At 28.3% G+C, this 24,437-nt stretch overlaps 4 protein-coding genes across 4 annotated transcripts; 2 read left to right on the top strand and 2 right to left on the bottom strand.

The window, feature by feature from the left end:
- The first annotated feature begins 3,331 nt into the window (after positions 1 to 3,331).
- On the top strand, positions 3,332 to 4,767 carry LOC137826507 (aspartic proteinase CDR1-like). Its single transcript, XM_068632493.1, has one exon. It carries the CDS (start codon positions 3,391 to 3,393, stop codon positions 4,723 to 4,725), a length of 1,335 nt encoding a protein of 444 aa, XP_068488594.1. The 5' UTR covers positions 3,332 to 3,390; the 3' UTR covers positions 4,726 to 4,767.
- Positions 4,768 to 6,320: 1,553 nt separating this feature from the next.
- Positions 6,321 to 7,730, top strand: LOC137810445 (aspartic proteinase CDR1-like). The gene has a single exon (XM_068611694.1). It carries the CDS (start codon positions 6,374 to 6,376, stop codon positions 7,667 to 7,669), a length of 1,296 nt encoding a protein of 431 aa, XP_068467795.1. The 5' UTR covers positions 6,321 to 6,373; the 3' UTR covers positions 7,670 to 7,730.
- A 2,655-nt stretch (positions 7,731 to 10,385) lies between these two features.
- LOC137826154 (aspartic proteinase CDR1-like) lies at positions 10,386 to 11,668 on the bottom strand. The gene has a single exon (XM_068632025.1). The coding sequence runs from the start codon at positions 11,664 to 11,666 to the stop codon at positions 10,386 to 10,388; it is 1,281 nt and encodes a 426-aa protein (XP_068488126.1). The 5' UTR covers positions 11,667 to 11,668.
- Positions 11,669 to 18,015: 6,347 nt separating this feature from the next.
- On the bottom strand, positions 18,016 to 19,408 carry LOC137825545 (aspartic proteinase CDR1-like). The gene has a single exon (XM_068631241.1). The coding sequence runs from the start codon at positions 19,380 to 19,382 to the stop codon at positions 18,078 to 18,080; it is 1,305 nt and encodes a 434-aa protein (XP_068487342.1). The 5' UTR covers positions 19,383 to 19,408; the 3' UTR covers positions 18,016 to 18,077.
- Positions 19,409 to 24,437: the final 5,029 nt, after the last annotated feature.

The raw sequence follows: 24,437 nt of genomic DNA, 5'->3' as shown, positions 1-24,437 counted from the left end.
TTATATGATTCCAACACCTTTATTGAAGTGGCGGATCGTATAATCTGCTTGGGATTCCTGAAATCTCATGGTAGAGCTGTCTTTGGGAACTTGGCTCAGCAAAACATGTTGGTTGGTTATGATCTTCAGAAGAACACAGTGTCCTTTAAGCCTGCGGATTGCACAAAGCAGTGATTGATTTGTTGTATATTTTATTACTAGGTCTTTCAATGAATAAATCTTAGTTAAACTTTTGTCTAGCACAATATTCCCTTTTCTTTTCAACCAAATTATACCATTATCACGAATATAAGTCAAATTTGATTAGTACGAATATATTTTAATAATTTGAGAGATTATATATTTACTCACTTTTATTCATCTGAGTCATAACCACAATGTTTCGCTTTATGAATTTATGGATTTGTTAAAAGATGATGAGGATTACTGAGTATGGAAGGTGGACAAAAAATCTTGTACGGTTAGTTCGGCATATAGGTGTTTAAGGATAGATGAAAAGGGATTTTAGGTCAATGTACAAGTTCTTTGGAACATCAAAGTTTTACCTTATGCAACTGTATGGAGAGTTTTAGGACTTCCAACAAGAGTTAATTTGGAGAAAAAGAGGGATAGTTTTGGATAGCATCTTGTGTGTTATGTGTGGGAAAGAAGATGAACCAAGGAGTCATGTTTTCTTCAAATGCAAAGTAGCTTAGAGGGTATGGTGTTTGTGTTGTAAATGGGTAGGTGAGAAAACAATGTATCATTGGGATGCTAAAGTCCTTTTTTTTTTGCAGTTTAAACTAGACTGGGCAACACAAACGAATTGCAGAGTGGATAGCTCTCGAATCTTTTCTTTGGCTTTTCTTTGGTTCAATTAAGGCGTGGTCATGACTATGTAGTAAAGAAAGCTTAGTCGAATTTTCTTATGTCCAGTGGTGCATGGAGCCTATGGAATGCATGAAATCCATCATAAAGAAAAGATAATTTGGGAAGCTGATGGTTTGAATAGGACCCCTAATAGAATTGTTAGTGAATTACATTGGGAAGAAAGATAAGATTTCACCTGGGTTGGGAGGTATAGGGTGTGGTAGTCAAACCAGGGTATGTATTCACCTCTTGTTGCACGTTTTTTTGTATTAGTCTTGTTTGTTTGGTTACAATATGGGGTTGGTGCTACTAATGATACTCTCATGTTCATGTGGAGTCTTGTTGTCTTTTGCAGGTTAAAGAAGGCATAGCAAAAAGTTGCTTATCTATGTTTGACTAAAGATATAAAATCACTCAATAGAGTGTTGTTTTTACTTGCAATGCTGTGTTTCATTTTGTTGAGCCTTGTTTCTTCAGCAGATCAAAGATGGTCGTTTGGCCTATTTGAGTCAAATCCCAACCCCTAAACCTTAAAATATTTCTTTATTAACAATGTGAAAGCACATAACACAATATTTTTCTTTATTTTTTCTCTATGAAGACGATATATTCCAAAACTGCTAAGCCACAACTGCTAATTAATAATCATTGTGGAAATATAATTGAAGTTAATTTGGTTACCATGCTTACAAGTGTTCATCTTCCATATAACATATATGACATTCAGTACAACTACTTCCCTCATCTTCTAAAACCTGTGAATTGCAATCTTCCTTAATATTGCTAAAGATTGGAATTAAATACTACAATTAAAAATACCCTACAACAGGTCCTGAAATTAATAACAATTTTATAGTTCAAAAATAAGTGTTCAACACTTTCCTCACTATTATGACAAATTTGCAATTACTACAGTAAAATATGGAGATAATAGAGAAAATTTGTGGGTAAAATAATGTTACCAACAGATTACATACTGATAACACTGTGGGGGGTAAATTGGACGTAAATAAAGATACCTACAGATATTAATATTTTATTATTCTTATTCTTAATCTTAATCTAATTATTACTATTATCATTTTGTTGCTGGAGTACATGTATAACCCTTTAACCATTACACAATTTTTTTTATCAAATTATTATTAATTTAACCTTATAAAGATTATTTTTATTACGATAATTGTTATTATTATTAGGAAAATAATATTATTAATAATAATACTATAATATTAATAAAATTTTAATAATAATAATTAATAATCTTATATTATTAATATTAATATTAATAATAATATCATTATTGATAATGATATTATTAATATTAATAATATTGATAATAATATTAATAATACTAACAATAATATTTATAGTATTAATAATAACTATAACAGTAATAATATTACTATCTTTATTAGTAATTTTAATAATATTAATAGTAATAATTAATAGTATTAATTATATTAACAGTAATATTAACAATATTAATAATAATAATAATATTATTATTACTGTCATTATTGATATATTATTAATAATAATGGTAATATTAATCATATAACATTAATATTATTTATATTAATAATACTAATAATAAAAATTATAATATTAATAATATTATTAATAGGAATAGTAATAACTAATTATATTAATTATAGTATTAACAATGTATCTAATTTAATTAATATATATTAATTATTTTTTATTTCTGACTTTAATTTTATTTAATAATTCTTTTATAATGTATATGTATATATAAAATTATTTAGTTAACCTTATATTTTTTTTTTTATCACAATGAATAAATAAAATAAAAGGGATACTTTCAGGGGTATCCCAACCCATATACAGAAACAGTTGACCTTACATATAATCACCTCCAAAAGTAAGACTACTAGGGTCCATATTTTGAATGTATAAGAATATCCACCACAAATTTAATGTTATTAATTACTTAACGTTAATTTTCAGTCTACATTAAATATTTATTTTCCTATAATGTGAGAAGCACATTAAAAACACTTCATTAGTCAACTTTTTTTCAATATATCTAAAAAATTAAAATATTAATTGACAATAGAATATCATTACTATTAATCAATTACATTAATAAAAAACTAAAATAAATATGGATCAAAATTAATAAATACCTAATAAATCATTAATTACAGCCAAAAGTCAAACAATATGTTTTATTTCAGTTTACTCTTTTATCTTTTAAGTTAAACTATGATCACTGAACAAAACTAAGCTGTTAGGTTGATAGGGAAAAAATCAATAAATTTAATTTAAAACTGAGAAATGTGTAATTCCCATCATTAGTTTGCCCTAAATAGTATTTCTAACATAATTAATTGAAATTAAACTTCTAATTGATTCAAAAGTTCCAATTCGATGTTTTATCCTAAACTTTCCTTAAATTTAAATTTTCTAACTTAAAATCGAACCCCATTCATCCCTTTCATACATCTCCAGAGTCTTATAAAAAATCATTAGGAATGTATGATAAAAGATTGAGACATTACTTATTCAATTTGATTCATGTCAGTGATGAACATAATGTCACACTATTCATCTCTTGTTCTCCTTTTACTGTGTTTTTGCAGACTCTATTCTTTAGAAGCTCTGAATGGTGGATTCAGTGTGGAGATGATCCACCGTGACTCACCAAAATCACCATTCTATAACTCCACAGAAACTCAGTTCCAAAGAATTTCCAATGCCCTAAGTCGTTCCATTATCCGTGCGAACCATTTCAACAAATCTTTAGTGTCTGCAAACACACCTCAGGCACCAGTAACCTCAGCTAAAGGAGAATATCTAATGAGTTATGAAATTGGAACCCCACCAATCCAAGTCTATGGAATTGTTGATACTGGTAGTGACATTACTTGGCTGCAATGCGAACCATGTCAAACATGTTTCAAGCAAACCACTCCTATCTTTGATCCTTCAAAATCCAAAACATACAAAAACATCAGTTGCAATGCTAAGCCATGCCGTTTTGTACAAGGTACCTGCCCTAAACCCACCACCAGCAGTTGTCAATATTCTATCAGCTATGGTGATGGGTCATACTCAGAGGGAGATCTTAGTTTAGAGACCATTACCTTAAACTCCACAAATGGCTCTCCTTTCAAAATTCCTAGTACTGTAATAGGATGTGCTCAGAACAATCATCTTGCCTTTGAACTAGGAGGTTCTGGCATAGTTGCACTGGGAAATTCACCAGTGTCTCTAGCAAATCAAATGGGTCCATCAATAGGTGGAAAGTTTTCTTATTGCTTGGTGCCAATACTCTCACCACCTAGTATCTCTAGCAAACTCAACTTTGGAAATGCTGCTGTGGTTTCTGGAAGTGGAACCGTCTCAACCCCGTTTTATTCACGAGAGCCTGAGGAATTTTACTACCTGTACTTAGAAGCAATTAGTGTGGGAAGCAAGAGAATAGAGGTTGGAAGCACTTCAGCTAGAGCTGGTGGAAAGGGAAATATTGTGATTGACTCAGGTACAACAGTCACTTTTCTACCAAATGATGCTTACTCAAAGTTGGAATCAGCTGTTGCAAAGGAAGTGAAGTTGCAGCCTGCTAAGGATCCAAACCACGTGTTGAGCCTTTGTTACAAAGCTGCTAAATCTGATAAACTAGATGTGCCAGTGATGACAGCACATTTTACTGGTGCAGATGTGCTTTTGCATGGTTCCAGCACCTTTATGAAAGTGGCTGATGGTGTTGTGTGCTTGGCATTTGTGCCAACTCTAAGTACTCCTATCTTTGGGAACTTGGCTCAGCAAAACGTTTTGGTTGGCTATGATCTTGAGAAGAAAACAGTGTCCTTTAAGCTTGTGGATTGCATTGCACAAAACAATGATTGATTATTGTTGTTTGTTTTAATAAGTCTTTCAATGAATACAAACTTTTGTCTAGCACATTATTCTCTTCTCTTTTCAACCAAACCATTATCACTTTCTTGTTCTTTCTCATTCCTTCCTTCCACTTGGAGTGCTTGTGGATTAGGTTGAATAAGATCTAATATTTTTTTACGGTAAACTCTATGTGGAAGTAGGATTATAATTTTCAAGAACCTAATTAAAAAACTGCAAATATTGGAAGGGAAAGAAGTAATAATAAGAGAACCAGATATGATTGACAATCTTCTAGTGCACATGCTAGGCATCTAGGCAAAATTTGGAACACCTATCAAGTGCTCATTTTAATATCCATTCATTCTTTGCTTGAAAAAAAACTAATTAAAAAATAACACAATCCTTTATAAAAATGAATTCAAGCCTCGAAGTTATAAGACAAGTCATAAAAAAAAATTCCAAACTATTTCAAGACCTAAAAAAAGTATATCATAATTTATAATTTGTTCATGTGTAAGAATTGGTCTTCGTCACTCATACTAAAATTCACTTATATACTTATTTATATAACAGTGAATTAGTTTGGATTGAGTTTCCCTACAAGAAAATCATGAAATAGAAATCAATTTTAGAGATAAAAAATAATTAGTTATGGTAGTGATTAAATTAGAAACCATTTTAGAAACTAAAAAAAACTTTTGTTTTCTAAATTAGTTTCTATTAGAGTTAAAATGGTTTCTAAATTGATATATAATTAGCTATCAAGGTTTTTGCTACCAAATTTATAATCTAAATACTTGGTAGTTAAAACCTTGATACTTAGTTGTTAATTAGATATCAATTTAGAGACTATTTAACAATAATAGAAACTAATTTATAAATCAAAATTTATTTTAGTCTTTAAAATTATCTTTAATTTAGTCATTATAACAACTAATTATTTTTTGTCTTTAAAATTATTTTTATTTCATGATTTTCTTATAGTGTTGAGTGTTGAGTTGGATTTGAGTTAATCATAAATAAAACTTAACTCAAACTCTTTATTTGTGTAGAATAACTTTTACATTATTTTTATATTTATTATTTTCGGAGAATGGAGAGACACTTGTAAAACATTAACTCAAGTAATTGATACTTTCTTATTTAGAAAAATATATATATAGGATTACAAGTCAAATTTCATTAGAACATTAACTCAATTAGTATACTCATTTATTCCATTCATATATTTTAGGAGTACAGGTCAATTTTGATTAGTACATTAACTCAAACAGTATATTTATTTATTGCATTCATATATTTTAGTGAATTGTGCATCATGAAAAATGGAAAATTTGAAGCAAATTTGGTTTTTTACCTAAAATTTTAATTTTCTTTTTATCAACAATAAAATATATAATAAATATGTTCACTTTAAGATATGTTCGAACCTCTTACAAAGCAAAAATAACAAAAATTTCATCTTCTTATCCTCTCAGAACCACTTAAAATTTAAAGAAGAACCCCACCACCTAAAATTTTAATATTTTAATGTTTGACCTCAAACACAGTTCAAAACACTCTCAGTGATGCATCTCCATAATCCTATAAAAGGTTTTACGAATGTGCTCGTGTTGCATATTTGAATACTTTGAGACATTGTTTATTCATCTTAGTCATGAAAACAATGTCTCTGGTTTTCGTTTTACTCTGTCTTTGCACTCTGTCTTTTTCAGAAGCTCTCAATGGTGGGTTCAGTGTGGAGATAATCCACCGTGACTCATCAAAATCACCATTCTATAGCTCCACAGAAACTCCATTCCAAAGGGTCGCCAATGCCATGTGTCGTTCCCTAAACTGTGTCAACCATTTCAACCAATCTCGTGTCCCTCCAAACACACCAAAAACCACTGTAGTACCAGATCAGGGTGAATATCTTGTGAAGTATTCAGTCGGAACCCCACCATTCAATGCCTACGGATTTCTTTCCACTGGCACTAACCTCATTTGGCTGCAATGCCAACCATGCAAAAAATGTTTCCCACAACCCACTCCTCTCTTCGATTCCTCAAAATCCACCACCTACAGAACCTTCCCCTGCGCCTCCAACACATGCAAATCTGTGTCAGGTACCTTTTGCTCCCATGTCCCTGACAAGCACTGTGAGTATTACATAAACTACATGGATGGAACACTCTCACAGGGAGAACTGAGTGAGGAAACTCTCTCTTTAAGCTCCACCAATGGCAATGAAATCAAATTCCCTGGAACTCTAATAGGGTGTGGTCGTTACAACACCATTGGTTCCTTAAGGGCAAATTCTGGCATAGTTGGCCTGGCACGTGGACCTGGTTCCCTTATCAACCAATTGGGTCCTTCAATAGGAGGAAAGTTTTCTTATTGTTTGGTGCCAGCACTTTCAAAGTCTAACTCAACTAGCAAACTCAATTTTGGAGATGCTGCGGTGGTTTCTGGGGCAGGAACTGTTTCAACACCTCTGTTTTCAAGAAATGGAGATCCATTGTACTACCTACGTCTAGAAGCATTGAGTGTGGGAGGCAAGAGAATACAGTATGGAAGCGCTGTGGGTGGAAGTGGAAACATGGCGATTGACTCGGGAACAATCCTAAGTGTGTTGCCGAATGATGTTTACTCGAAGTTGGAAGCAGCTGTTGCAAAGTCAGTTAGAATGGTACGTTCGCGGGATCCAAATAAAGTTTTGAGCCTCTGTTACGAAGGTTTAGTTGATAAACTAGATACACCAGTGATCACAGCACACTTTTCTGGTGCAGATGTTCCTTTAGATGCTGTCAACACCTTTGTTCAGGTTGGTTACAACGTTGTGTGTTTGGCTTTCGTGCCAAGTCAAAATGGTCCTGTTTTGGGGAACTTGGCTCAGCAAAACATTTTGGTTGGTTATGATCTTCAGAAGAACACAGTGTCCTTTAGAAAAACAGATTGCACTCTGCAGTGATTCATTCTTCTCTGTTTTTTTTCTAATATATGGGTCAATAAATATTTTCAGTCCAGCACAATATACTTGTTCATTTTTTTATGGTTTATTTTATATATATATATATATATATATATATATATATATATGTATATATATATTCCTACCTGAAAAATATTCCTTGAGTAACAATGTGGAAGCACATTATTCATTGGAACTCAGAATGGGTATGTTATAAAATTAATGGAAACAAGATTACATAATTTTCTCTATTTTGTCACGTGAAGACATGAAATGCCAATTTGGGAATTTTGACCATAATGGGGTTATTTTTTTTCTTTTTATCAAAACGGAGTCCGTTTAAAAAAAGTTACAAATTTAGGCAAGTCCTGTCAATTCGGCACGACTTAATATGCACAAATCGTCTCAATTAGACACGACTCTATCACGTCATATTGAAGTCGTGCCAATGTCGTGTCATACTGAAGTCGTGCCAACTTGTCACGACTTCTGCCATGTCATACTGAAGTCGTGCCAAGTTGGCACGACTTCTGCCACGTCATATTTTAATTTTTTTTTTTTTAAATTAATTGTTTATATATTGGGTACTAAGTTATGTAATGTTAAAAATTAATTTTATACATAATTTTCTAAGAGTGTTACTTAATCACATTCTTTTTTGAAATTTTTCATCAAAAAAATATACCTAGAAATGTATGGATCATGTTTGGATAATCAGCTTATTCAAACTTTGAGCCATAAACTCCTGAGGACATTGCCGCCGGACATGGTTTTCCACTAGCCAAAAAGTATATTTTGATATTTAATGTCTCATGTATGCAAATTTTTTGATATTTTGATATTTAATGGTGCCGGACATGATGCATACATGATTATCCAATTTTTTGTTCCTTAAAACTAACACTCTTAGAAAATTATGTATTAAATTAATTTTTAACATTACATAACTTACTACCCAATATATAAACAATAAAATTTTAAATATATATATATATATATATATATATATGACGTGGCAAAAGTCATGCCAAGTTGGCACGACTTCAGTATGACAAGGCATAAGTCGTGTCAAATTGGAATGATTTGTACATATGAAATTGTGTCGAATTGGCACGACTTGCCTAAATTTGTAATTTTTTTTAAATGAACCGCATTTTAGTAAAAAACAAAATAAAATAACCCCATCATAGTAAAAAAAAAATTCCAATTTGATTCACACCTCAAGTTTCATCTATCATATTAATATTATTATTATTAATACTATTATTAATTTATTAATAATAATAAATATTAATATTATTAAAATTATAAGTAATATTATTGTTAATTTATTAATAATATTAATTACAACATTAATAATATTATTAATATTTTTTATTATAACTAATATTATAATTAATATTATTAATATTGTTATTAATACTACATTTATTATCAATGTTATTAGTATTTTTTATTGATAATATTAATTATATTATTAAAAAATTTATTAATATTAGTAATAACTTTACTAGTACTATTAATATTATTATTAATATTATTAATACTCTTCTTAAGAATAAATAATAATCCTAATTTGATCATAAATTTGTGAGTTATAATGGATAAAGATTTTTTTTTATCGATCTGAATTCAGTGTACCTGTCAGTTTATTAATAAAATCATTAATTAATAATAATATTATTAAAAAATCACTAAATAAAGATTAATTTTAAAGATTAAAAGGAACTAGTCACCAAATTAGATGATAGTTTAGAGACTACAAAATTATTGGTATCTAATAGAGTTTTTAAATTATCTAATTAGCTACTAAGATTTTACCAACTAATTATTTAAAGTCTAAAATTAATTAATTAGATATCAATTAGTTAATTAATATCAATTTAGAAATTTGTTTAAAAATTTAAAAACTATTTTAAATATTAATTATTTATTATTTTTTTATCTAGAATTACTTTGTATTAAGGGTGGCAAAGTAGGGTGGGCCGGTGCACGGCCCGCGGCCCGCTGAAAAAAATGCGGGGCGGGTTGCTTATTTCAACCCGTTGGCCCACTTAGGCCCATCCAGCATAACCCGCAGCCCGCGCAGGCTAAGTGCGAGGCAGCGCAGGTTGGCCCGCATAACTTTAAAGTGTATAATTTTTTTTTCTACACCCCCATATTTTCTTCAATGTAGTCTCATATTTTACATTCTGAAATTTTTAATAACATCTTACAACGCATGTTTCATAAAAAAATTATTATGAAATCATTTACCTAATGCATCTAAATAAAAAAAATTCAAAATTTTTATTTAAATTTTTTTCTTTTAATAAATATTTCTTATGTGGGCCAACCCAATTCAGTTTTTGCATACCAAATACGGGACGGACCAGCCCGCATTGTCACTCCTACCACTTTGTATGAAATCACTGATTATTGTTCTATCTAAAATTGATTTTTATGAAGTAATTGTCTTTAAAGTGTAATAATTATAATAATAAATATCAACATAAATACTAGTAATAAATGCCAATACTAAAATAATAATAAAAAATCTTCATGATTTTTACATTTCAAAATTTTAAAAAATTATTTATAAAATAAAATTTACATCTATTTATATATTATAAAATACTCTAATTTTTAAGTTAAGATACTTAAAAAAAAAAATAGTTAAAATATATATATTTTTATTCTTAATCCACTGACAGATACTAAGCAAAACAAGCAACAATCAGTGGTTAGTACAGTCTGTGGGTTTGAAGGAGACTCTTTTCTTTTCCAAGTCATAGCCAACCAAGAAGTTTATCTGAGCCAAGTTCCCAAAGATGGAACCAATTTCACTTGCCATGAAAGCCAAACACACCACCCCTTCATCCACCTCAACAAAGGTGTTCACAGCATTCAACTTCACATCTGCATCACCTCTAAAATGTGCTGTTATCACTGGTGCATGCACTTCATCAAATTTACCTTTGTAGCAAAGGCTCAACTGCTTAAATGGATCCTCAACACGATCCAATTCAATTTCCCTTGCCACTGCTGATTCCAGCTTTTTGTAAACATCACCTGGCAAAAGAGTGAGTGTTGTACCTGAGTCAATTATGATGTTTCCCTCTCCATTAGACCCAGATGAAAAGTTTCTGAACTTTATTCTGGTTTTCCCAACACTGAATGCTTCCAATGTTAAGTAGTAAAACACCATTGGCTCAAGCGACACTATAGGAGTTGAAACACTCCCTTTCCCAGAAACCACAGCAGCATCTCCAAAATTGAGTTTGCTAGAAGTATTAGCCATTGGAGCAAAACAATAGGAAAATTTTCCACCTATTGAAGAACCCAATTGAGATATAAAGGACACAGGTCCTCTTCCAAGGCCAACTACCCCAGATCCCTTCCCTTCAAAGGACACACTATTTTTTCTTCCACATCCTATCACAGTTCTTGGATACCGAATTGAAGAGCCATTGGTGGAGTCCAAAGTGAGAGTCTCCACACTGAGATCTCCATGTGACTGTGACCCATCTCCATAGTGAATTGTATATTCACACTTTTCACCTTCCTTGGAGGCATCTTGCACTGATTTACATGCAGAAGAGGAGGAACGAAGGGTTTTGTAGGTTTTGGATTTTGAAGGATCAAATATTGGAGTGGTTTGGTTGTAGCAGATTTCACAAGGCTTACACTGCAACCAAATCATGTCACTTCCTGTGTCAGCAATGCCATAAACTTTGAAGGGTGGGGTTCCAACTGAATAGCTGATGAGGTATTCACCATCGTTTAGTGTTACGTTGAGCTTAGGTGATGAACTTCTGTTGAAATGATGGGGACGATTCATGGAACGACGCACTGCATTGGCAACTCGCTGGAATTGGGTTTCTGTGGGACGATGCAACGGTGATTTTGATGAATCACGGTGGATGATTTCCACACTGAACCCTCCTTTCAGAGCCTCTGAGAAAGTGATGCTGCAAAGAGACAGTAAAATAAGAACTAGGGTTGATGAATGTGACATTTTTGTTAAACAATGTTTCAGTATTCAGGTTTTTAACTACTACCTGAGAATTTATAACATTATAGTGATACAATTAACGTTGTGAGAACAAAAATTACAACCATTCAAATGAATGGATATTGATTGAAAAGTAATGTTTCGGAGTAATCTGTGTTTGCTAATAAAATAAATTAAAACAATTTAATTAGAACATCGTGATATAGTATAAAGATTTTCTTGCATTATCATTAAAGGGTTGCTTTTGAATTTTCAAAAGTCATCTCTAAACAAAATTTATGTATAAAAATGAAAGTCACATTAAAATTATTAAATTTTGATCTTATATAAATATTATAAATTGTAACTTACTTTTGTTTTTAATTTGTTTAAGTGACCAGTCAACTGTGTAACTATTATAGAATTAATATAGTCCTTTTGAAGAAAAAAAATCCCTTTTATTTATTGTTTTTTTTCTAAATGAAATATATAAAACTAATCAAAGTTAATTTTTCAACACCAAGTATAAACAATATAAAGAAATTTTTATGTAATACAATTTTACCTAATTTAGATTTAATTACTTATAAAACAATAACAAAAGTATTTCATGTATTTCTTCATTTTTTTTTCATTCAGGTGTACTTTCTTTTATTATTTATAATAGTTTTTAATTCATTGATATAATAATTTATTTTTTTACTCATTCCGTCTTTACTGTTATTATATTTTACTTTTATGTATAAAAACAATTTCAATAGTGCTAGATTTTTTTTTTCCTTTACCCTATTAATTTTTGTATTTACATTTTTTACATATTAATTCTAAAATATATTACATCCTTTAATTATATAATTCATTATTTTTTATGTTATTATACTAAAGTGTGCTAAAAGCAAATTTTAATTATTTTTTCAATCTAAATTCGTTCATAGCCCAGATTTATAGACTAGTATCACAACAAGAAAATACACACATTTAACATTGGTCAAACATCAATAATGAGTAAAAGTCTATCTTAACTAATCAACGTCATATTTCAGTTATAAAATAAAGGATACTAATTATTTTAGAGTCAATTTGAAAGCTGACTTTAACTATGTTAGTTAAGTTCAAGTTAATTTATTATTATTTTTAAATTATTTTTTAATTAAAATAATTTTAAAATAATTTTCTGATAAAAAAATAATATTATTGCCAACTATAATAGTTAATCCAATCCCAACACAATTTCTCTCACTTTAGCTATGTTTGGATAACTTGCACTAGGTCTCCAAATGTGTAACATTTCTTACTTCAATTTTGGAGGGTGCTTTGAAGATAAGTTTTTCATGTAAGAAAAACTAATTTTAACTTTCAACGTAACTCTAGGTTAGAAGATCTGGATGTGAAGATGGTATGGTCACAAGTCCTAACTTTTCTTGCAGGGTTGTTTGTTGTGTGAAATAGATGTTAATTAATGAAAATTGTTTGAAGCTTATCAATTTGGAAAGGAGTTGATAAAGTGATTGTTTTAGTTTGAATGTGAGTTGAATGTTAAAATTCTTGGAATATCTTGTTGAATTGTGATTTCTATGAGAATACAAGTTATATAATTGAGCACTTCAAAATCATAGACATCTTGATCATATAAAGGTTGTAAAATTTTGTATTTATTCAGAATGATGGATTTGTAAGAAATTGATGTCATACATTTGGAATAATGTATGGACTATTGTTTGATTTGTGTATTAAGTTTTTGCACTTATGTTTTAACATAGATACTCTAACTTCACTGATAATCAAGTCATATACACTAAGATATCAAGTGGTGAAAAGTTGATGAGGGAGTTCATACACATCGTTACCCCTGTTGACACATGATATTGGATGTTTGAACTACCATGATCCTTTCTCTTAGATTCGTTTGTAAATCTATGCTTGAGTATTAGATCAGATGTTAGGCTCTGGTATAGCCTACTTAATAGAGTATTCCAGAAGGCGTCAGTTGATATTTCGCTTGTTGAATATCTTTAATGTATAGATCTATATGTGGTTTATATGAATGTTGTATACTAGTATTGGAAAGAAATTGAATTCTTGTAGCTGTTACATGGATTTTGTATGTCTATGTTTGTATATGAATCTCAAATCTAATTATTTTCTTTTTATTTATACTTTCGTATGTTAGAACTTTATTTCATTAGCTTACCCTTACATGTCTTGTTTATTTTGTGAATCGTGATGACTAGACTACATACACGAGCATATATACATGCAGGTACAAGAGCATATGGAAAACATTAGGTTTTATCTTGTACATATATCTTGTATTTATATAAATTTTATGTGTATAAGTAATATTTAAAAAAAAAACTATATACCTTGCATATAAACACTCTATTGTGTTCAGAGCATAATAAATTGTAAGTATTTTGGGGTGTTACACCTTGTTTATGTTTACATGTGATATTGATTGCTCGAGTATCACATGAATAATTTTCAAAATTTGTCAAAGGTAATACTAAAAAAATTTAAATTATTCTTTGCCAAAAACAAAAAGATAATAATATTTATTATTAATATTATTATCATTAATATTACTATTAATATTATTAATATTATTAATATTATTATAATTATCCTTAATATTGTTATTAATGTTAATATGATTATTAATATTCTCATTAATATCATTAATATTGTTATTAGTATTACTATTGTTATAAATACTATTATTATTAATTAACATTGTCAATGTTATTAAAATTCTTATTGTTATTATTACTATTAATAATATTATTATTTATGTATTTGAATTATTATTGTTAATATTTAATATTATTATTAGTATTAATACTAGCGGAAATATAGATGTTCTTTTAGACTTGTGCATTAGCATTTTGTAAATATCTTTGTTGTGTTTTCTTTGGAATAGATATTACAATATATGTTTATAATAATTATAATTTTACTAAATTAATATATGTGGTAAATTTAAAAAAGTCATTACAAATTTTAATATATATTCTTCTAAAATATAAAAGCACTAATTTCTAGTAGCTTCATGATTTTGTAACCATAGATGTTTCCTTACGTGCGATACAAAACAAAAATTAGTATTCAGATCTATGTGAGCTCTCATGTAATTCACAAGAAGTAAATCTTATCTCGATAAATTTATTTATTAAATTATAATAACAGTTGAGTAAATTTATATCATTTCACTAGAATACATAGTTTATCTTTTAAGGAGTCTTCTTAATTCTTTTTAGAACATCATCTATATTTTTTTGGTTTTTAAAAACTACATAAACAAATTAATGTCATGTAATTGGACACATTAATAATATATATTACAAGACAATTATTAAATAACAATTAAATTTAAAAATCATAAATAATTAATCTATATTAACTAAATTAGATGTTATTTTAGAAACTAAAAAAAGTTATTATTATCTAAAGTGTTTTCTATTATAGTTGTCTTTGTGTAGATATATATGGACAGTGTTCACCATTTATATACTGCATAATTTTTGTGCAAATATGTGTCACTCCATCAACCCCATATGCACTCTCCCACTTTCGTCTTCATTTTAGTTTCTAGCTAGCTCAAGCCCCAATCTCTAGCAGTTACATCCACCTAATTATTGACATTCAGATGGTCTTTGTAAAATGTGTTGTTATTATCAAGAGGACGAGATAAGTTACATGAACCATTAGGGAAGACAATGAAATTTTAATAATAATACTTATTCTTATTGGATTGAGCATTTATCACTAAGTTTAAAGTTATAATTGATAGTTAAGACACAACTCTTTATACCAATGAGTGTAACATTATAAACATTACGATTCGATTGTGACTTGACCCACCTGACTTATATGACAAGATAATTGTGTAACCTGCAATAGTCTTCCTCTAAACAATTCTCTCATGACTGGAAATCGAATTCGTGCTCTTAGCTTTATTATCTAACACTTATCAGTAGACTAAAAGTTATAGTTGATAGTTAGAACACAACTCTTTATACTTAAAAGAATAACAATCCAAGTGTCACAATTCGATTGTAACTTGACTTACCTAACCTCCATCACCAAACTATTGATGTCAAATGTGCAAATTTCTCTAAGATAAAATAAGAATGTGAGAGTGGAGAAAAGAACGTGGAAGAAAGAAATAGAAAGAATAAGAGTGAAAAACAAAAAGAAAAAGAAGTTGAAAATAGATCAATAAAAAGAAGTAGAAAATAATGAAAAATTTATGAAGGAACTCCTAACTAAAAAGTTTATGAAATAACTAAGAGTCAATAATTCTAAAATCTCTCTATAAATCTCTCAATAACTAAGCGTCAATTATAAATTTTTATTAATAATAAAAAAAATTAAATATTAATAAATTTTTAATATAAAAATAGTATTTAATTTAATTAATATTTATTTTTTATCTCTAAAATTAATTTCTGTTTAATTATTTATAAAAAAAACATCTCAATAGAACCTCACTCCATTTTTAAATTATTATTATTTTTATCATTTTCCACATTATGGATTAAAGATAGTTAAAATATCTCATTTTTCATTTATTATTGTATTAATGAGTAATTAATAATTGTTATCAAATGCTAATAGTTACAATTTATGTTTATTCCAAATTTTAATTTCTCTAACTTTTGCATTAAAGATAAATCATAACGTTTCAAATTCCATAAATAATTAGCATACAAATTTTTAAAACAATCATAATTCAATACCTTAATATTATATTGTATAAGGGTTGGGACACCCCTAAAGTGTTCCATTTATTTTAATTCTTTAATTCTTTGCAAAAAAAAATTATCACTCTATATAGATTTAAAAATAAATACATATAATAAAAAATAAATTAATAATTAATTGATATAAAAAAATATTAAAATAATAATATTAAGGATTGTAATGTTTTATATAAAATTTGTAGATTATAAATTTGTGTTGCGTTTACTGGTAGGACTAATATTTCGTGGATGCTTCGTAATCATGAAATACTTGTCTTAATTTATGTGGAAAATCAGGTTTAGGCTCTGTTTGGATTAGGGAGAGGATGTGTAGGGATTTGAGGGAGTTAGATGTGTGAGGAAAGTGTAAAGAAAGTGAGGGTGTTTGGATTGGGGTATGTTAGGGTGGATGTGTGAGGAAAGTTCATGGGAGTTTGTGAGTGATGTGATGGTTGTGAGAGAATTTTAATTTTTTTTAAAGGTGTGAAATGTTACTTTACAGATTTACCCTTGCCTATTAAAAAAATTAATAATAAAATGAGTTGTTTTTGTTTAAAAATGAACAAATTTCACATATTTCGTAGATTTAAAAATTATAAATAGAAAAAAATATATGTTAAATGTAAATATACATAATATAAAAATTATAATTAGAAAAAAATATGTATTCAACAAATTAAATAAAAACAGAACTTCAAGTAATTTCTTTAAAATATTAAACATGTGCTATAAAATTGAAAAATAAATCAAATCTTATATAAATAAAAAAATATTTTTTAATATTAAAAATCCTGTAATAATGGAAAATAAAAAATACTAAAAAAAAATATAACGTAATTAAGAATAGAAAAAAAATTATAATAAATTATAATAAATAAATTATAACTCATAAACATAATAATTATACATAGAAATATATTAATATAAACACAACAAAAAATTAAATAAAAACATAATTTCAAATAATTTTTTTAAATATTAAACATATACTATAAAATTAGAAAATAAATCACATTGTACAATAATTTTTTTAAAATACTAATACATTCAAATGAAGCATTATGACACATTTAAATGAGGATAAATTTGGAAATAAGGGATGCTAACATGAATTTCCCTCTACATTTCTTCATTTTGAGAGGAGAGGATATTTACTGTTCACAGGTATATCCTCTCCCTCTCTTCCTCACACAACCATAGATCCAAATAGCTGATATCCCCTCACTTCTTTGCCCGTGAACAGTACATCCATAGAAGCAAATAGGGGGTTAGGGTTACTCATATTTTTCGTGAAGAGAATGTGTGTGCTGATAAGTTGGCTAATTTAGGATTTATTCATATAGAATCATTTTATTGGTATAATAGACTTCCATCTAGTGTGTTTATGAATATGTATTGTCTACCTATGTATCGTTTTTTTAACATATGGATTTTGATCTAGTCTCCCATATTTTTGTATTTTCTTTCTTTTTTCCTTTTTTTAATAATATTTATTTTTCATGTGATGACAGATGATTGTTGTTACTTGAGGTGTCTGAGTTGCATACTAACATCTAATATCAAAACTTTTTATAAAAAAAAAATTATCATTACTCTTTGTCTATCATATGAACTCTCTATAATGCAACACAAAATAAAATAACATCCATAGTATTTTATTCAATCCACTGACTTAGACTAAGTAAATAAACAAGAATCATCTCATCTTGGTGCAATCTGTTTGCTTAAAGGACACTGTGTGCTTTTGCAGATCATAGCCAACCAAAAGGTTTTGCTGAGCCAAGTTTCCAAAGACAGCACCAGTTTGAGATGGCTGAAAAGCCAAGCACACAACTCCATCAGCCACTTCAACAAAGGTGTTCAAGGGATATAAAACCACATCTGCTGCACCTCTGAAGTGTGCTGTGATCACTGGCAAAACCAGTTTTTTCAATGTGCCTGGGTAGCAGAGTCCCAACACGTTATTTGGATCCTTAATAGCCTTCAGTTTAACTTCCTCTGCCACTGCTTTTTGCAACCATGTGTAAACATCAGCAGGCAAAAGAGTGAGTGTTGTACCTGAGTCAATCACCACATTTCCATCTCTTCCAGGCCCAGCTAAAGACCCTCCAAACACTTCTCTTTTGCCTCCCACACTGAATCCCTCTAGGGTTAGGAAGTAGAACACTTCTTTAGGTTTAACAACCAATGGGGTTGAGACAGTTCCAACTCCACTAACAATAGCAGCATCTCCAAAATTGAGTCTGCTAGTTTCATTGGAATGGAGAGTTTCTGGGACCAAACAGTAAGAAAACTTCCAACCAACTGAAGGACCCAATTGGTTTATAAGGGATGCAGGGCCACTTCCAAGGCCAACTATGCCAGAATTTGCACCTTTGAAGGACATGCCATTGTTAAGACCACACCCTATTGCAATTCCTGGAAGCTGCACTGGTCTTCCATTGGTGGAGCTCAAATAAAGGGTCTCCTGACTCAGATCTCCATGGGAGAATGTTCCATCTGCATAGGTAATATCATATTTGCAATGTTTTCTGCTGCAGAAGGTATCAAGAACAGTGTGGCATATCCTGGAACTGCAGGGGAGGGTTCTGTATGTTGTGGATTTTGAAGGATCGAACAGAGGAGTGGCTTGGTGGTAACACTTTGTGCACGGAATGCATTGCATCCAAATGATGTCACTGCCTGTGTCAAGAAGTCCAAACACCTTAAGGGGTGGCGTTCCAACTGCATACCTCATCACGTATTCACCAAAATCTGGTATTACAATGGCTCTTACTGTGCTTGGAAGCCCTAAGGATTGGTTGAAAGGATTGGCACGGTTGAAGGAACGGCGCAGAGCATTGGATACCCTTTGGAATTTTGTTTCTGAGGAGCTATAGAACGGTGATTCTGGTGAATCACGGTGGAAAATCTCCACACTGAATCCACCAGCTTCTGAGAGGGAGATGTTGAAAAAACAGAGTAAAACAAAGAGAGAGAAAAAACATGACATTTTGGTCATGTTTAAGAACACAGTGAATGCAACAAGTTTCTATTGGCTTTTTATAAGGTTTTTGAGTGCATGTGACTCAGAAAAAATAGTTTGCAATGTTTAAGGTTTGAAATTTTGTCTCCTGTCATTAAAATATTATAATTATTTGATACTTTTGCCCTATATCTCATTAAATATTAATATTTTAATTATTTTAATTTTAAAAATTATTTTAATATTTTACATCTTGCCTATATTTTCATTAAGAATATTTTTTTATTGTTTAAAAATAAATATTAATATTTTGTTGTGGGTAAAGAAGATATCAAAATATCATTACTCTTAAAATATTAATATTTGAGATGAGTTACTAGGTCAAATAAATAACGTCTTATCTCTTATCAGTTAAAATTATGCCACAGTTGTAAAAGCAATAAAAATTCTGCCAAATTGATATTTTAATTCATTTATTAAGTGTTTATTACTAAAGTATTTGGCTAACTTTAATGTATACCTTCACAGAAAATATTGTTTTAACTTCTTTCTATGTATATAATTAAGACTTTTGAAAGGTATACGATCTTAAAGTTAATATTTTTATCTAAAAAAACTATTTAAAGCATGTTCATGAATATGATTAAAGCTTGCACTAAATTAAGATTTAATTATAATAAATTATATTTTAAGCTATAAAAAGTGTTGAGATCCATTTAAAAAAAATACATCATAAGAAAAAAATTGAAAAATCATTGTAGATGGTTTTAGGGTTTGCACAACTTTAAATATAAATAATTGGTTTTTTTTAACTATTTTTATCATTAATTATATGCATTTTAATTTAAAAATCATTTATTTTTTATTAAAAATATAGTGTTGCTTCATTAATTGGAGCTATCAAAAGTAGGTTAAGGCTTTTTTCTTTATCAGAACAAATAATAGGTTAAGGCTTCATAGTTATCCACCATATTTCATGGCAAACCTTTTTATGTTTAAGTTTGTCGTTGATGTTCTGTTTTTATTAATTTTTTTTATATGTATATCTTGTATAAGGGTTGATACACTCCTAAAATGTATCTTTTAATTTAGTTTTATTTTTTATTGGAAAAAAAAGTCAAATTGTATTAAAAAAATATATAAATTTAATAGAGGATAAAATCAAGGTCCACTAAAAACCTAATTTACAAAAATTAAACTAATGGAGCCATAATAAAAAAAAAATAAGATAAAATATTTAATGTGTATTTAATATGCGTATAATATTAATATAATGTTTTGAATTATCACTTATAGGTATTATTATTATTATATATTAATATAATATATTTTTTATCATCATTATTGTAGTAATTTAGAATTTAGTTCCAATTTTCATATTAAAACAATAGATTGAAAAAGTTATAAAACTAGAAAACTACAATTTTTATAATTAATTAAATTAACCCGGTTAACCAGCAAATCTATGATGGGATGGACTTTATTTTAGTGAAGGTAGATGATAAATGACCTAATAACTATTAATGATAATGATTTTTTTTTATGGACAAAAGAATAAATCGAATCGAATTATAGTGAATAAGAGATTTTTATAATTCTATTATTAGTTAATGTAATTATTATCTTTATATATATATATATATATATATATATATATATATATATATATATCAAATAATAAAAACTCTTTCTCACATTTTTTATGTTAAAATTAAGTATTTGTATATTTTATTTTATATATTTACGTATTATTGTAATTAATTGGGGCATATATTTTCTTATTTAAACTTTCATTTAATTTTTAAATTTTTTTACTCAATTTATAGTAAAAAGTAATGAACTTTATTTATAAAATCCACACACGTTTTGCTTCTCTGTCTCACATTTTTCTTATATATATCTTAGGAAATAATACATACTTACTTTAAACTATACCTCTTTTTATTTAACTATATATATAAGAAAATTAATATTTATAAAATAGTAAATAATAAGTAAATTGCCGTAAAAATCATGGGTGAAATATTAAAACTAATAATAATATTGAATCTATGTCGATTGAGTTTGAACAAAACTCTATAAGTTGTAGTTTAAATAGAGGAAGAGTGATATTACTTTAAAAAAAAAATTAAGTACAGTTATATAATTTTGTTGGATGAGACTTTTTCTAGTAGTTTGAAGAATAAAATATGCATAGTATTATTGAAAATTAAATAAATGCTAAAGAGTAAAAAATAATTCTATATAAAATAGTTATAAAATCAAATTTATTAATTTTTAGGAATAAAGAACACTTGTTGATAATTTTCCGCTCAAAGTAAGGATATAATTCATTTTTACTTTATGTTTATGTTGATAAATTATTATTTTAGTTGTCATACTACTTTTAGTCTTTTCTAATTATTGGTTTTTTAATAACAAATTGTGATCTTATCCGTCATTCTTTAAATTTCAACATAACATTTTTCCACTTATAGCCTTAATTTAATTGATGTGGAAAAAAAAGTAACTATGATAAGATAGAAAATATAATTACTGAAATAAGGAAAATGATTAAAAATAATACCAAACTTGTAATCCCATTAACAAATGTCTTTCTCCTTCTCTCTACATCTCTTCTCTCTTTTTTTTCTTACTTTTTCTTCTTAATTCTTATCTATTCACAAATATAACCAAATTTGTAGTAGCTGACAGGTTATGATATATTTTTAGTGAATTAGATTTTTTTATTTATTTTTATTCTAAAGATTTTTATTTTTTACTTTTTTTTATAATTTGGTCATTAATCTTTGAGAAACTAGTTGAGAAAAGTGTTGGTCTCAACTTGTTTTACCACATACCGAAATTTCGGTTATGTTTGGATAACATGCTTCCAGTCCTTACATTCTGGAGTGATATTTTTTAATGCAAATTGGACATTAATTTGTATGTTAAACTAGATTGTGCAATTTCTAAATGATATGAATTTGTTTGAATGATGGAAGGTGTATGAAATTAAGATATATGTATAATTGATTTGAGAAATCTTAAATAATGTATAAGGGTTTGATATGTACTATATTGAGAATGGTGAATTTGTATGAAATTAAGGTCATACATTTGGGATAATGTATGAATTCTTGTTTGATTTGTGTATTAAGTATTGACACTTATGTTTTAATAGAGATTACCTAGTTTCACTAACATCAGTTTGTGAGTGGTTGATGAGGAAGTTCATACACACTATGATCGTTTGTAGTCACACGGTATTAGATGTTTGAAGTTTCTTTGATCCTTTCTATTAGATGTGCTTGTGAATCTGAGTCTTGGATATTGGATCAGATGTTAATTTTTAGTATAGCCTACATAATACGAGTATTCTGGAAGGTATAAGTGGATATTTGCTTATTGAATATCTTTTATGCATAGATCTACGTAAGGTTTATATGATTGCTACATATTAGTATTAGAATGAAGTTGTATTGTGATTATTGATATTAAGTATTATATGATTATGATTGATAAAATAAAGAAATTAAATTATACATAAATTATTACTCTAATTAAATTTTTTTACTTATACTTTTGTATTAGATAACTTACCCTTACATGTATTTAATGTATTTAATTGTATATGAAGTGCAATAATTATACTATGTAAACAAATAGATATATGTACACGTATAGGAGGGATATTGAAAAAAAAGAGTGAAAACATTATTTTCTTTTATTTTCTAAAAAAATTGTATATTTTTATAGTGTTACATTAACTCACTCAAAATTACATTAAAAATAACAAATAAAAGATAATATTCTTCTTCGATAAAGAATCTTGATGAATTATTATAAAAAAAGGAAGTAACCGTCCCTTTTAAATTGTTCTTTCTACAATATTTGTGATGGGTGTGAAAGTGGTGTGTGAAATTATTTTGGATACAACTGTTTGGTAACTTGTTATAATATGTTTGAATTAAAAAAAATATACCTTTTTAAATGTTATTTTATTATAATAAGGTTATTAAGTAGTTGTAAATAAAACAATGTGTCAAAATATATTTTTTCTATTATATAAAGAGATGGGTACAAGAGTGAAAGATTGAGGAAGAAAAAAAGTTTAGTTTTCTTTTTATTCTCTTTCTCTTAATTTTTTTAAATATTTTTTGTTTTATATTTTATATTTTAGTAATTAATTTTTTTTCCTTGTGTTTCTAGTTAAATATATGGAGGAAATTAGTTGACAAATGTAAGAGGGTGTGAAAAGGAAAAAGAATTGAAAGAATAATGGAATTGCCAAAGCAAACAAAAACTGAGATTCTTAACAGAGGCCTTAAACTTATTTTCCAAAGCACTTTTTTATGTGGTGAAGATTCTTCTAGGCGAGTTTCTTTCTGCACCCCTACATTTTTCTTCTTGTACTCTACATTTATTGAATGACCAAAAATATTTTTTCACAGTTTTGGACGATTCTAGAATAAGGGTTTCATAAACAAAAATATTTTTGGAATAGGAGTTCTGTAAGCAAAGGATGTATCATGAATAGGAAATTCATAAGACAAAAAATTATTTCGAAATATCTTTTTTGGAACACATTTTTTTTATTTTTGGATTGGTAAATCCAGAATTAAAGAAAATATATTAATATTCCAAAAAAGTAATCCAGAAGTCATTTTTAAAAGGGGTAAAATAGTCTTTTTAAAAAATGAGGGGGTGCAAGAAGAAATGTGTTAGGGTGCAGAAAGAAACAGCCTTCTTTTAGTTTCCTCAAACGGTTTGATAGATAATAAATGGGGTATTTTTTTCCTACACCCTATCAAAATTCTGTCTGCACCCATCAATTTTGAAAAAGACTATTTTATCTTTTTTTTTAAAGACTTTTGGATTCTCTTGTACATAAGCTTTACGTAGTGAAAAAATATTTCCTAGAGAATTTATGAAATAAACTTTCCAAATCATAACGTTTTGAAATTTATTTTCAGAATGTTTCGAAAAGAGCTTTCCAGAATAAGGGTGAATTAGATGAGACATTTAGTCATTTTACCTATTTGATGGGGTGTAGGAAGAAGTTAGATGAGGTGCAAGAAGAAATTTGGAGGGTACAAGAAGAAACACCCA

Source organism: Phaseolus vulgaris, chromosome 11, assembly GCF_000499845.2.
Source record: "Phaseolus vulgaris cultivar G19833 chromosome 11, P. vulgaris v2.0, whole genome shotgun sequence".
Classification (NCBI taxonomy): Eukaryota; Viridiplantae; Streptophyta; class Magnoliopsida; order Fabales; family Fabaceae; genus Phaseolus; species Phaseolus vulgaris.
This window is presented reverse-complemented; position numbering and strand designations above follow the sequence as displayed.

Coding starts and splice junctions, on each gene's coding strand:
- LOC137826507 (XM_068632493.1), top strand. CDS start 3,391: ATGTCAGTGATGAACATAATGTCACACTATTCATCTCTTGTTCTCCTT.
- LOC137810445 (XM_068611694.1), top strand. CDS start 6,374: ATGAAAACAATGTCTCTGGTTTTCGTTTTACTCTGTCTTTGCACTCTG.
- LOC137826154 (XM_068632025.1), bottom strand. CDS start 11,666: ATGTCACATTCATCAACCCTAGTTCTTATTTTACTGTCTCTTTGCAGC.
- LOC137825545 (XM_068631241.1), bottom strand. CDS start 19,382: ATGACCAAAATGTCATGTTTTTTCTCTCTCTTTGTTTTACTCTGTTTT.